This window comes from Plutella xylostella, chromosome 22 (assembly GCF_932276165.1).
Source record: "Plutella xylostella chromosome 22, ilPluXylo3.1, whole genome shotgun sequence".
Taxonomy (NCBI): Eukaryota; Metazoa; Arthropoda; class Insecta; order Lepidoptera; family Plutellidae; genus Plutella; species Plutella xylostella.
This window is the reverse complement of record NC_064002.1, coordinates 5,702,659-5,715,937: the sequence shown is the minus strand read 5'-3', so window position 1 is coordinate 5,715,937 and position 13,279 is coordinate 5,702,659. Positions and strand designations below refer to the sequence as shown.

At 39.0% G+C, this 13,279-nt stretch overlaps 2 protein-coding genes across 2 annotated transcripts; both read left to right on the top strand.

Annotated features, from left to right (window-relative positions):
• The first annotated feature begins 1 nt into the window (after nt 1).
• LOC105389062 (probable RNA-binding protein 46) lies at nt 2–4,314 on the top strand. The gene is made up of 4 exons (XM_038122548.2): nt 2–1,432; nt 1,855–2,354; nt 2,464–2,671; nt 3,129–4,314. The coding sequence occupies exons 1-4, from the start codon at nt 773–775 to the stop codon at nt 3,333–3,335; spliced, it is 1,575 nt and encodes a 524-aa protein (XP_037978476.1). The 5' UTR covers nt 2–772; the 3' UTR covers nt 3,336–4,314.
• A 1,344-nt stretch (nt 4,315–5,658) lies between these two features.
• Nucleotides 5,659–7,743, top strand: LOC105389063 (aspartate--tRNA ligase, mitochondrial). The gene has a single exon (XM_011560124.3). It carries the CDS (start codon nt 5,822–5,824, stop codon nt 7,715–7,717), a length of 1,896 nt encoding a protein of 631 aa, XP_011558426.2. The 5' UTR covers nt 5,659–5,821; the 3' UTR covers nt 7,718–7,743.
• The last annotated feature ends 5,536 nt before the right edge of the window (nt 7,744–13,279 follow it).

The following is a 13,279-nucleotide window of genomic DNA, read 5'->3' as shown; positions in this document are numbered from 1 at the left end:
AACATATAAATAATAAATACTTATTGTGGTTATGTAGAATCTTTTAAAATATGAATATTCAAAAACATAAAGTCGCTTCAATACTCAATCAGTAAAACCTTGCGGTGAGGATGACCAGGAATCGAACCCTAGACCTTGAAAAGTGGAAACTACAGTGAGCGTCATAAGCCACCATATCTTAAAAGTTTCGGAAACTAATTCAAAGTTTAGCGCTCAAAAGCTACTTTGTTGCATCGACCAATAGAAATGCTTCATTATAATCATTATCAATGTTTTTTCATAATTTCATAGAAGGTCGGCGCTTTGCTTGAATTGTTTAATTATTTATTTGCTAACAAAAAACTAATTATAATAATTTAACTTGGTACCAGAAATAAAAGAAAATCACTTCATACAAGAGTGAGTTAACATCCCACTTCCGGAATTTTAAGACAAAGTAATGTAGACTCCTCAATAGTGCAAAACTAAAATTAAGGAGTAAAATGCAATATTATAATTAAATATAATATATAAACAAAATAAATTAATTTTTTATCATGTAAAATTAAAGTACATTATCGCAGAAATCTTAAAAATAGTTCATAAACGAATGTAGACTTCCGGAAAATTTTAAACTTAGACCGACTACGTCACATCCATAGCGGCGCCGGTTTGTCGGCAAATCGCAAAGGTATAAAGGGAGCCGCCACTTTGAAAAGCCGCCTTTTCTCTAACCGAAACTCAAGCTGTTCGTATCGGCAAGACTGTTTTATTTAGTGAAAATCTCGTAAAAATGGTGGAACCGAGCAAGGATTTGACTTATAAGCTGCTGGATTTGATCCAGAAGACAGGATACCCTATTATCCAGCACAATGGACAGCGCAAGTTCGGGCCGCCCCCGGAGTGGACTGGGCCCCCTCCGCAAAAAGGCTGCGAGGTTTTCATCGGCAAGCTGCCTCGGGAGATCTTCGAAGACGAGCTGGTGCCGATATTCTCTCGCATGGGCAAGATATACGAGATGCGGCTCATGATGGACTTCTCTGGCTCCAACCGAGGGTACGCCTTCGTGACGTACACCAACAAAGCGGACGCGACGGCCGCCGTGAAGCAGCTGAACGGCTTCGAGATCCGTCCGGGCCGGAACATCGGGGTGGTCAAATCCGTCGACAACTGCCGGCTCTTCGTCGGCGGCGTCCCGAAGAACAAATCCAGGGAAGAGGTTCTGGAAGAGCTGTCGGCTCACGTGTCGGGGATAGTGGATGTGATTCTTTACACGAACTGCTTCGACCGGCGGCTGAACCGAGGGTTTGCGTTCGTGGAGTTCACGAGCCACCGCGCGGCGGCGATGGCGCGGCGCTCGCTGGTGCCGGGCTGCGTCAAGCTGTGGGACCAGGACGTCATGGTGGACTGGGCCGAGCCGGAGCCGGACATCGACGATGACCAAATGAAGAAGGTACGTTAATTCTTGTTTCTTTTGCGTTCTGTAAGTACCTACCTGTGCTCCTTTTCAGTGTGTAGGTAGTTACTGAAATATGAAATTAAGAATCATGAAACGGTTTAAATTCAAATTTTCTTTATTCTACCAGCTGGTTAATCTACAGGAATATGTTGCTATGCGAAATCGTATACCTACTCATTTGGTTATCCTTGCCTGTTGATATTAATTTAATGTTTTGTTTACGTTAGATGTATATCTGAGCCCAGCTGTTCCATATCATATCATTTTTGTTAGTAATTAAAGAATAAAGTGTGCCTTTGTTTAGTAATTTGATACTGGGCTCATATTAATTAAATCTCAGAAGTGTGTTGTCTGTGTCTGGTTGTTTGTGGTGTTATGCTGTGTTCTTATCTTACCCTCTTCAATCTTCCTTCCAGGTGAAAGTACTGTATGTACGGAACTTTCTGATTCGCACAACACCAGAAGCAATCCAGACTTTGTTTGAGAAAGCTGTGAATCATAAGATTGAGAGGGTTAAGAAAATCTATGACTATGCTTTCATACATTTTTATGACCGTGCCCATGCTGAGCTTGCAATGAGTAAATTACAAAATGCAGAAGTAGATGGTGTAAATATTGAAATAAAATGGGCTAAGCCAGTTGACAGGGAACTGTATAGAATTCAGAAAATGAATAAAGGCAATGCGAAGTTTAACACTGGCTTGGATTTGTCTCAAACTCTGCTTTTGTACAAACAGCACTTGGAGAAGAGGGAATATGCTAACTCTCCGAAGGAAGATGAAGGGATTAGTTCAGGCTGTGCTGGGGAATCTCCCTGTGGATCCATGATTGATGAGAAGCCCCTGGACATCCAGTTCTCTGGACTGAAGTTGGACTATACCATGGCTCCTGCTAAACTAGACTCTATGTGCAAAAGGTAAGGCATAAATTTCTACATGTTTTTTGTCACAACTGGTTATTACTCTTTTCATCTTTAATACCATATGTACCCACACCTGTTTTAACCTTATCTTTTTCACTTCCAGATATGTCTGGGCACCACCAGTATATGAATACCAGAAGTTCCTCAGCTCTAATGGGACTGAATCTTGGGTGTGCAGAGTGGAGTTGCCTCACGTTGGGTTGCCGCTGCTGACCACGCCGCGTCGCATTGGACCGCTGGTCACTGGACAGTGTCAGACCAAACATGCTGCGTATGTTGAGGCCGCTGAACATGCCCTGCATTGTATTAAGGTGAGAGCTCTGTTACTCAAGTAGTTTCAGTTTTGTCTGGTTTAGAATGTCTCAAAACAGCTTATGTGGCTTGTGGAGCGGGAATGGAGATGGACTTTGAAGCATATACATTTCTTTATGATTCAATATGAAAAAAAAGGCCCCACATATACATAGTTACGTAGCCTTTGAAATATCAGTTCTGAAAATGACCTACAGATGGCGTCTTACATTATTTAGGCTCTATTCGCTATAAGATAGATAGAATATTCTTTATTTGCACACGTGAAATAAACTTACAAAACTTAAATACTTACACATATGTACAAAAATGGCGGCCTTATCGCATAAAAGGATTTTTTCAAGACAACCTTAGGGTGGAAGGATATTTATGATCAAAGAGATCGATCGTTATAATTATGGTGGTTCATTAGAATCATAAGTAACTTATCTTTAAAAGCATTCTATATTTTTTCAGATACTACGAGCCGATCTGATCCAGCGGTCGACGCCAGGCTACGCGGCGGCGCCGTCACCCGCGCTACCGCAGATGCAGCCCATGTACCCGACAGTGCTGCCCCCTATGGCCATCAGCCTCCCGTATGACTACCACCACTCCATGTACTCCAGGCCACCGCCGACCCCCATGCCCATGACTTTGCCTGCCATCTGGCGGACGGCGTGAAAAGGTTAATTTTAAGTTATTTTTTAAGTTGGTAGTGGTTAGTTCAACTTGATCCACCATGTCATATATTTTTAAAAAGTTTTTTCAGTTTTTAGTTTTTTTTTAATAATAATATCGGCACTTTGGGATTACAGTTGAACTGTTAGGTAGTTTGAGCTATCCTCTGTTAAAATTTGTTACTATTCCTGAGTGAATAGCAATGAATTTTGAATATTGAAGCTAAGTAAGGACTTTGTCTGGTTGCAATAGCCTTATTCAATTTTGAGGATTGTTTTAAAGTTATTGTTTGTTTGCATATAGTTTTATTGCACTGAAGGTGCTGTTATGTATTTTAGAGTATAAATTTTTGTTACTTACGGATTTACTTTTTCTCTAATGTTATTTGGACCAAGACTGTTTATTGTTGACACCTTATAAGACGCTCAAATTAAAGTTATCTATTAGTTTCAGAAAAGTATTTATTTTTTAAGTACGAAACAAAATGGTTACTTTGCTATTTTTTTAAGTTTTCTTAGTACTTTGTAGGTTTTTATAAGGTACTATGTCTAAGATGTGATCATTAAATTTTGCTTGTTATAGAAATTTATGAATGGCCATTCATAGATGTCTTTTATGGTTTAAAATTCCATTGCGATTTATTTAGAAATAACTTGAATATGAAGCTTTATGGTTTTTACAGTGATCACAATTTAGACATGAATTTTTGTTACATTTTGTAGAACTGTTAGAACTTTTTAGAATAAGAATTGCGAACATAGTGCTGTATTTACTGCTAGAGTAAAGTTGCACCCTTGACGCGGTGTCTTGCTTGTGCTTATACTAAGTATATTCAGAGATAAGGCACCGATATATTTTGACTCTCCTTGATGATTATTTGACAAAATATTCAAATAGTTCTAACAGATTTGTGACCTAGATACTAAGACTAAGCAAGTTATTATCTCTTTATTTATTTAATCAATAAACATAACACGTAAATTTTCTTTCTTTTCTTTAAAACATCCATGGAAAGATAACTTAGGTAGGTATGTTAAGTTTCCTTTGGGTTGTTAATGGATGGGAAATAACTCTTATAAATGCCCTCAATAAGTACCTAGTTACATACCTACTTCTGATAGCTCAGTTACATACCTACTTTTGATAGCTCAGTCAGAGTGTAAGGGAGGTGTGAAGGAATCGAAAATAAAAATTACTAGGAAAATGTAATCGCATATTTTTTTTCATTTAATAAAACGGCTGGCAAGAAAGAGTAGACATTAGGCTGCAACGGCTGATAATTTAGGGCTGCTAGCCCAAAAAATATGGTTCCATTTCTACATTAAACTTAGCCAGTATGTACTTAAAACTCGGGCTATGGCTATTTTATATCAAGTCTAGGGTATTTTTGAACTGCGGGCATTTGAACATTGGCATGCATGCGGTGTCGATGTTTTCTCTTAAGTAGCCGTCCCGACAGTAGCATTTGTACAGGCACGTTCTGTTTGAACATTCCAAAGCTTTCCCAACGCCTAAGCAGGTCTCTTTGAGTGGCGGGCAAATGTCCTTACATCTGTACACTTCGTTTAGACGGCAGCGGTGATCTGGAAATAATTTTATGTTATCGTTAAGGCCTCTACACACCAAAGCCGCTGACCCGGCGGCTCAGGCCGCCGGCTCAACCCGCCGGCCTCATTTTGTACAATCATGCCTCATTTTGTACTATGTTAACCCGCTGGCACTAGGCCGCCGGGCTATGCCGCCGGGTCAGCGGCTTTGGTGTGTAGAGGCCTTTATCGATTAGGTAAAGCTAACCGATGACCGTGTAGTGTTCAATACGTTAAGACCTATTCACACACTGTTTAAGTGCGTGTGTTAAGTAGACTGTTCCGAACAGCAGTCTCGAAGGAAAGAATAAGCCAGATGATTGCCAACCTCCGATAGGAGATGGTACCCAAAGAAGTTAAGTAGACGTACAACGCAACGTTCATTCGTACATTGCTGGGCTGTAAACTTTTGAATCTACTTACCATACAGTCATATAGGTACTCAGCAATGTACTTAACACTCGCATTAAACTGTGTGTGAATCGCCTTTAGTGTGGGTGTTGTGTTAACGGCACGGGTATGGTACCCGCTTCAACCAAACACTTCCTCGATGATTTGGTCTCAAGTAGGAATATAAATAACTCGTATATATTTTAAGAATGCTTGCTTGCTTGTGCCTTCCAGGCATGATATGATTTATGATCCTAAGAATAATAATAATTTATAAATGTAAGGCACCAACGGCACTCTGTGACTCACTGTCAAGTGTCAGTGTCACACCCCATGACAGATGATCTGTCACTAAACCTAACCTATTCGGTCGACACTGTAAAGTAAACAAACAAAAGTAAAACTATTTCTAAAACACTAAAATCCAGATAATCTATAAGAAATTAAACTTAATTGTGTTCTATATCCTATAAATAAGCAATTGAAGTTCTTTTCGTGGATAAAGATTTAAAAATGTTACTAAGAAACACAAGGCACCTTCTACAATGTTTTAAACAATCAGCTAGTGGTAAAGCTGCATCAAGAACTACACAGACGTGCCGGCGAACATCCTTTTACTTGTTAAATAGCAATATTATAACGTCTCTAAGTTACAGAAGTATTTACAACAGTTGTTGCAATAATCAGAAACCTAGTAATGAAGCTGCTACCCTACAACAAGCTACAGATGAAAATAAGAATTCCTTCTCTTGTAGAACACATACTTGTGGTGAATTGAGGACCTTGCATGTGGGGCAGAAAGTCACACTGTGTGGTTGGGTCCAATATTTAAGACTATCCAAATTTTTGCTATTAAGAGATGGCTATGGCCTGGTCCAGTGTGTTACTAATGATAATAGTATAGATTTCTCTGATATTACATTAGAGGCTGTGATAAAAGTTCAAGGAACTGTGACATCAAGGCCCAAAGCCATGGTAAACAGTGACATGGCTACTGGTGAAGTAGAAGTGACTATATCCCATATGGAACTTCTGAATACAGTGGATAAATTGCCATTTAATTTAAGGGACTATCAGAAACCAAAGGAACAGTTGAGACTGCAACACAGGTATATTGACTTAAGGTTTCCAGAAATGCAACAAAATTTGAGATCTCGGTCAGCTATGCTTCATCACATGAGAAGATTCTTAGTTGAACAGAATGGTTTTGTAGAGGTGGAGACTCCTACTTTGTTCTGTCGCACTCCGGGAGGGGCCAGGGAGTTTGTGGTCCCGACTCATCACTCAGGACTATTTTATTCCTTGGTACAAAGTCCACAGCAGTTCAAGCAAATGTTGATGTGTGGTGCGATTGATAGATATTTTCAAATTGCAAGGTGCTACAGAGATGAGACAACTAGACCAGACAGACAACCTGAGTTTACTCAGCTGGATATTGAATTGTCCTTTACTGATAGAGATGGAGTGCTCAGTTTAATGGAATCTTTGCTCTATGAAACATACATAAAGACACTACCAAAACCTCCATTCCAGAGAATGACTTACAAAACTGCTTTGGAAAGTTATGGCAGTGATAAACCTAATTTAACATATGGTTTAAAATTTCAGAATGTCACAAAACTTTTTCCTGATAAAGATAGTCACTTTGGTGCATATTGCATACACTACCCTAAAGACCTTGGAAAACTATCAGCCAAATCAAAGGAAGTGATTAGAGAATTAACAAAGAAATATAGAACAAAGGTGGTTTTAAATGAAAATCTGTCAAAAGAACTTGGTACCAATGTGAGTTCTTATTTGAATGAAAAAGGTGATGGTTGTTCTGCTGCTATAGTATCTTTAGGGGATAATGATGATGCCTGTTTATGTTTGGGTGAAGTAAGAGAGATGATTTGCAACCTACTAAAGACTAAAAACCTTATAACTGTCAATGATGATGTCACTCCCTTATGGGTAGTAGATTTCCCACTATTCTTGAAAGGAGCCAATGGCATCTTGGAAACATGCCATCACCCATTCACAGCACCACATCCTGAGGACTTGCACCTGTTAGACTCTGAGCCACTGAAAGTGAGATCTTTGGCTTATGATATTGTCATGAATGGCAATGAAGTTGGGGGTGGGTCTGTCAGAATCCACAATGGAGACCTTCAAGAGCGTGTCTTGAAGCTACTGAATATTGATCCTGGGTCATTGGCCCATTTTCTGAGTGCTCTGAGGAGTGGTTGCCCTCCGCATGCTGGCATAGCTTTGGGCATCGACCGGCTGGTTGCCTTAGCATGTAATGCTGAGTCAATAAGGGACGTTATCGCGTTTCCGAAGTCTCACGAAGGAAAGGACCCCTTATCAGGTGCCCCTAATGTGATCAGTGATGAAGATAAAAAGTATTATAATATTTGTGTTAAGTAAGTAAATAATATATTTTATGTAAAATACCCAAAACTTCTATTCATGTCCGCTAAGTTAATTCATAGTAGGTAGATATAGATAAGTACTTAATACTAGGATTTCATCTATAGATATGTATCTCCTGAATCTCCTGATAGAATAAAGAAGTACTTAAGTATAAAATATTTACCTACCTGCAAAACACAGACACACGACAGAGCCAAAACTCAATGAAAATATAACAACTTTCATGACTTCGACGGAGCTGAATGTTGTACGTTGTTCGCTGTACTGTTTCTGATAATAAGGTAAGTAATTTCTTTATATATTAACGTATCGAATAAACACTGCTTTTTTACAATAAGATCAAAGAGTTGGTGCAAGTCTTGAGAGGTGACACATATCTTCCTTTAAAGGTACCTATACATTATGTCACCTCTATTTAAGATAAGTAGATGCTCCTTTAGGCATAAGTACATTCATACATTTGCTCACGACTGTAATCCCGAAGGTAAGTACTTACATCACAAAAAAAAGTACTGATACCTACAACATTATACCATTTTCCAGAACCAATGATATGGGTGACACTTTAAAATTTTCCATTTAACGCATGAATACTATTGCAAAATCTGTCATTTTATTGACAACGACCACAGATAATATATATATTTCGTGAGTACACACTTTGGTAAAATGGAACGTACTAGAGACGGGACACATCAAAGTCGACGTTCTGAAATCGATAAAATATTAGAATTTTTTACATTGTATTATAGTAAGTAGGTATATAGTAATTCTTACTTACTTTCTCATCAACAGCTTTAAAACAAACTATGATGTTTTTAATCAGAGTGCATCTCTCTCATGCTGCCTCTCAGAATAATAACAATTTTAATATATTTTATTAATAAATCTACCTTCATGTAGTTCATCGATATCCTTCGTATAATTTGAGTAAAGTTTAATTTATGGTTTTATTATCCTATTGTTGTTGGAAAATTTCGGTCTGTTTTTTGTCGTTTTGTTTGTTATTTTGGTCAAAATGCCGAGAAAGGCTGTTTTAAACTCGGAATGTCGTGAGTTTGTAATTCATTTGAGTTTGGTTGATAGAACAAAAAGAATTATATTACAGGACTGTGACTATTTGGCTCGGATAGATTGTTTGCAAGATGAACTGATCATCAATGTCGGTGTTTAATCTGACACATACAAATTGACCCGTACAAATATCGATAGGTACAAGTCGATAGAATTTTACCTACTCTCGGACATCTCTAAAACTGCCAAACTCAAAACGTCATGAAAACGTCCCCCATATCATTGGTTCTGGAAAATGGTATAGTACTCATAACTCACGCGATAGGTCGCGAGCCGTATCACCGATTTCTGACTAAGTAAAGATGTGCAGGTTTCCACACGCCGGTGTTTTCCTGCACGTATACTTACTTAAATTCCTTATTTCTAATAAATTAATTGTACCATGACAGGATTCGAACCCACGGCCTCACCAATGAGATCCTTCGACATAGGTATCCATCGTTGTATAAAACCATAGAATAACAAGTACAGTAGTTAATACTACTGTACTTGTTATTCTAAAACCTAGGTACACCTATCTTTACAACATAGAACATAGGTAATCTACTTACATACTTAAGTACCTCTTTTTACCGTAGTCACCCGTAGTTTAGTCTGCCATCCAATTTCCGCTTTCAGGTCGTAACTTAGGTTTCTACAGATACCGCGGTTTGTAAACGGGTAAGAAGACACTTCTTTATACCATACATTATACTTACGTATAAAATTATAAACTTGTTTTAAAAATAATGAATTTCATTCGGGGAAGTCGGAGGCCTTAGCCTTAAGTACAGTTGGACGTGAAGCATATTAGCAAGAAGTTAAGCCTTATACCTAAATGGAAATATAAGGTAACATCTTGCTTGTCTCTTAAATTAAATAGCAACTTATCTTGGATAGCAAACGTAAGCCGGCGGGGTAGGCAGGGCATTGCTGCACATTTAGGAGTATAAGTTGGTTATTTTTTTCGTTTAGTAGATATTTTAGCTAAGTGTAAGTGTCTACAAATATGGACACAGTCATGCTAAATGTTGGCAACCTAAAGGTACGAAGTACTCAACATATAAAATAGACGGTTCTACCTTTTTTGGCCTAAGATTTATATGCCTAATCTCGTATTGCATAGTAACGTTTGGTCAAAATCTCGTTTCGCCGAAAATCGTATGGCATAAATCTCTTTTAGTAAAAAGTTATTTCGCATAATCTTGTTTAGCCTAATAATGGTATAGCCAAATCTTGAATAGCCTAATAATGCTATGGCATAGGTTATATAAAATAATCATATTCGTTTGGCTTTAACTTTGATGGAGCGTCTCCCTACATAGCGCAAACTGGTGCCTTGTATTTGTGGCCGCTATGTGGGAAACGCTCCGCTCCGCTTCGCTGCGCTCCGCTTCGCTGCGCTCCGCTTTGCTTTTGACGATAATGTGCACCTAACACGCTCCTCCTCGCTTTGCTCGTCGTCGCACCTATCTTTAGGTTTCGATCCCATGGGGTTTAATGGCGTTTGTAATAATTATAATGGTCATTCACTTTCGATATTTTGATCATTTAATATCGTGATTTTCGGGATGTAGGAGAGAAATACCACAATTTGTACATTTAAAACATACTTAATATAGTATTTGTAAAGATAATATTAGGAGAAACAAGATTATACCGATACGAACAATTAGAGCAAACGAGACTTAGGTGTTTCAAGTTTGTGCCAAAAGAGTTTTAGACGAAACGAGCCTTATGCCACATAAGTCTTGACGAAGTGATGATTCTACCAAAAAAGTTTAGACCTTACGAGTTATGCGAAACGAGTTTAGGGCAATAAAGATTAGGCCAGATGAGGGGAACCGAAAATAGACATATACCTACCTAATACTATAAAATAGCCACACACAGCTACTACCTACTTAACTCATTGTTAGGAACACAATCACAATAAACCCATCACTACAGACGTGTGCCACTCAGATTGAAAATAAGTAAGATGAATAAATGGGATTTACAAAGGAACATAGACGTCTGAAGCCCAACTGAAAACACTGTAACAGATCACGTCCTACACCTTGCACTCGATTCAGCAATTTAGGACCCCAGCCTCGGGGGTCACTCTCTAAATCAACAGACGAACGAAGAAACATTTTCACGCAATCAGAGGCGCGAGCATAGGATTCGATACTATTTTCGAATCTACACGATGGGTCACTTTTACCAAACACTAATAAATGAAATTTTAAATACATTTTGTACTAACTGACAGACGTATGACAGGCTACTAAATACGTTTAGCGTTTGGTGAAATTCCACCTAACATATGGAAAAAACAAATGTCACTTTTGGAACTAACTTTGCCTTACATTTTGACAGTGACAGTTGACGATACGCAACGTTAACGGAGGATCGAAACTTGTGCTCACGACTTATAGAGCCGTGATTTGTTATGCGCTCCGAAGTTTCAGAAAAACAAAACTGCAGCGCTAACCACGAGTATATCTCATTGTATTAAGCGTGCTGATTGCGTGACATTACTTTTTCGTTCGTTCGTCGATTAAGGTAGAATTTCACCAAACCCTAAACGTATTTAGCAGCCTGTCAAACCTTTGTCAGTTACTATAAAATGAATTTAAAATTTGATTTAAATACTTACAATTTTAAATACGTTTAGCGTTTGGTAAAAGTGACCCTTTGAGAGTGACCCCAGCTCTGATGTACGTGACAACTAGGTACCTACCTAGATACGTAACTACGTAAGTACTTATATCTACATTTGGACCCACACGTCCGTGTCGTATCTTTATGTAGGTACCTCGGTAGGTACTTACTCAGAATTGTTGTTTTCATCATGAGGTACCTACCCAAATGTAACTTTAGGTACTTACCTATAAGATGATTTTCGGTGGATGGTATGATGTTATGGTGGATGGTATGGTGGATGATAATGTATGATTAATATTTCTTATTTCACCATAGTAGGTAGGTACCTAGGTAAGAAAAGTACTTACATAATTATTATGTAAGTACTTAGTTAAGCACTTAGATGCTTTTCCGGTTTTCGGAAACTATGCCAGACCGGCTTCCAGTCGCGATTTCCACTCTAAAATATAAACAACATGTATAAAAATATTTTTTTTAATACTTACGATTCTTGGTTGGAAGACACCATCTGTTTATACAATTCGTGGAAAATTCGCTTGGGCCTTTGGTAACTAAATAATGTTTATAATTTTAGAATAATATTTATGGTAATGTACAGGACACAGGTAAAAGTACCTTACTTAACACTGTCCTGCAAAAATAACTAAGTACTTAAGTAAGTAACTACTTATTTTTGATTTTTTAAAAGGTCGTGAGTGATGGTGTGTGGTGTGACTCAGAGGGTCTTTGACTTTCACGATCCTTACAAGGAGAGGATTATGAGGTAAGTAATTATGACTCGATGATGCTAAGTAGAAATTGCGAATCCGGTAGAGCAAATAATATCTAATTCCCGAAAAATAAAGTCATTCTGAATAGTAAAAAGTCACGTGACCAACATAGTTTCTATGGAAAATTAAAAAAAAACGCGAATTTTGAAATATTGATTTAATTTTCGGGCTTAGATATACCATGCACATGTCGGTTTCGGCTTAGTACCTATATACCTTTTTTCACTTTTTTGCAACACCCTGTAGACTTACAACAAATAATGTTGTTGTTGTTGCAGTCCTATGGCACCCCAGAGGTGCAGAGGATCTCCACTAACGTCCGCCACTTCCGCCTATCTTCGGCTGTCCTTTTGGCCTCATTCCAGCCTAGTCCAGCGGCTCGCAACTCGTTTTCGACGCTTCGGCGCCATGTTTGGACAGGGCGTCCCCGGGAGCGCTTGCCATTTGGTGGCCTCCAGTCAAAGGCTATAGTTGCGGCATTCGTAGCTCCTCTTCGTACAGTGTGCCCAATCCATCTCCACTTTCGTTTCGCAATTTCCTTGCCGATGGGAGATTGTCGGCACAGCTTCCACAGATCTTCGTTACGTATTGTCTTCGGCCAGAAAACGCGTAGGATCGACCTTAGGGACTTATTGACGAACACTTGCAGTTTGTTCGTCAGCCCTTTCGTCACTCTCCACGTTTCGCAACCAAAGAGCAATACGGACTTCACGATGGAGTCGAAGAGGGAGATTTTTATCCGCCTTGTGAGCACATTCGAGTCCCAAACAGGTTTGAGCTGGGCAAACGCAGCCTTCGCCTTCTTGATCCTGCTCTCTATATCCTCATCTGCTCCTCCCTGACGGGTGACCGTGCTTCCGAGGTAAGTAAATGCATCTACCGAGTCCAAGCGTTGGTCATCGAGTATTAAGGCGTCCGAGGTTTTAGCCTTGATACGCATATCGACTGTTTTGCGTCGGTTTATTCGCAGACCCATTACTCTGGCTTCCTCCTGCAGGTGTGCGAGTTTCTCTTGTAATAGGTCGAGAGTTGGCGAAATCAGCACGATGTCGTCCGCGTAGTCTAGGTCCTCTAGGACACCTGA

What these genes read in the sequence shown, in the direction of transcription:
- LOC105389062 (XM_038122548.2), top strand. Translation starts at nt 773, where the DNA reads ATGGTGGAACCGAGCAAGGATTTGACTTATAAGCTGCTGGATTTGATC. An exon ending in ACGATGACCAAATGAAGAAG is followed by an intron (nt 1,433 to 1,854) that starts GTACGTTAATTC and finishes TCTTCCTTCCAG; the next exon opens with GTGAAAGTACTGTATGTACG. An exon ending in ATGCCCTGCATTGTATTAAG is followed by an intron (nt 2,672 to 3,128) that starts GTGAGAGCTCTG and finishes ATATTTTTTCAG; the next exon opens with ATACTACGAGCCGATCTGAT.
- LOC105389063 (XM_011560124.3), top strand. Translation starts at nt 5,822, where the DNA reads ATGTTACTAAGAAACACAAGGCACCTTCTACAATGTTTTAAACAATCA.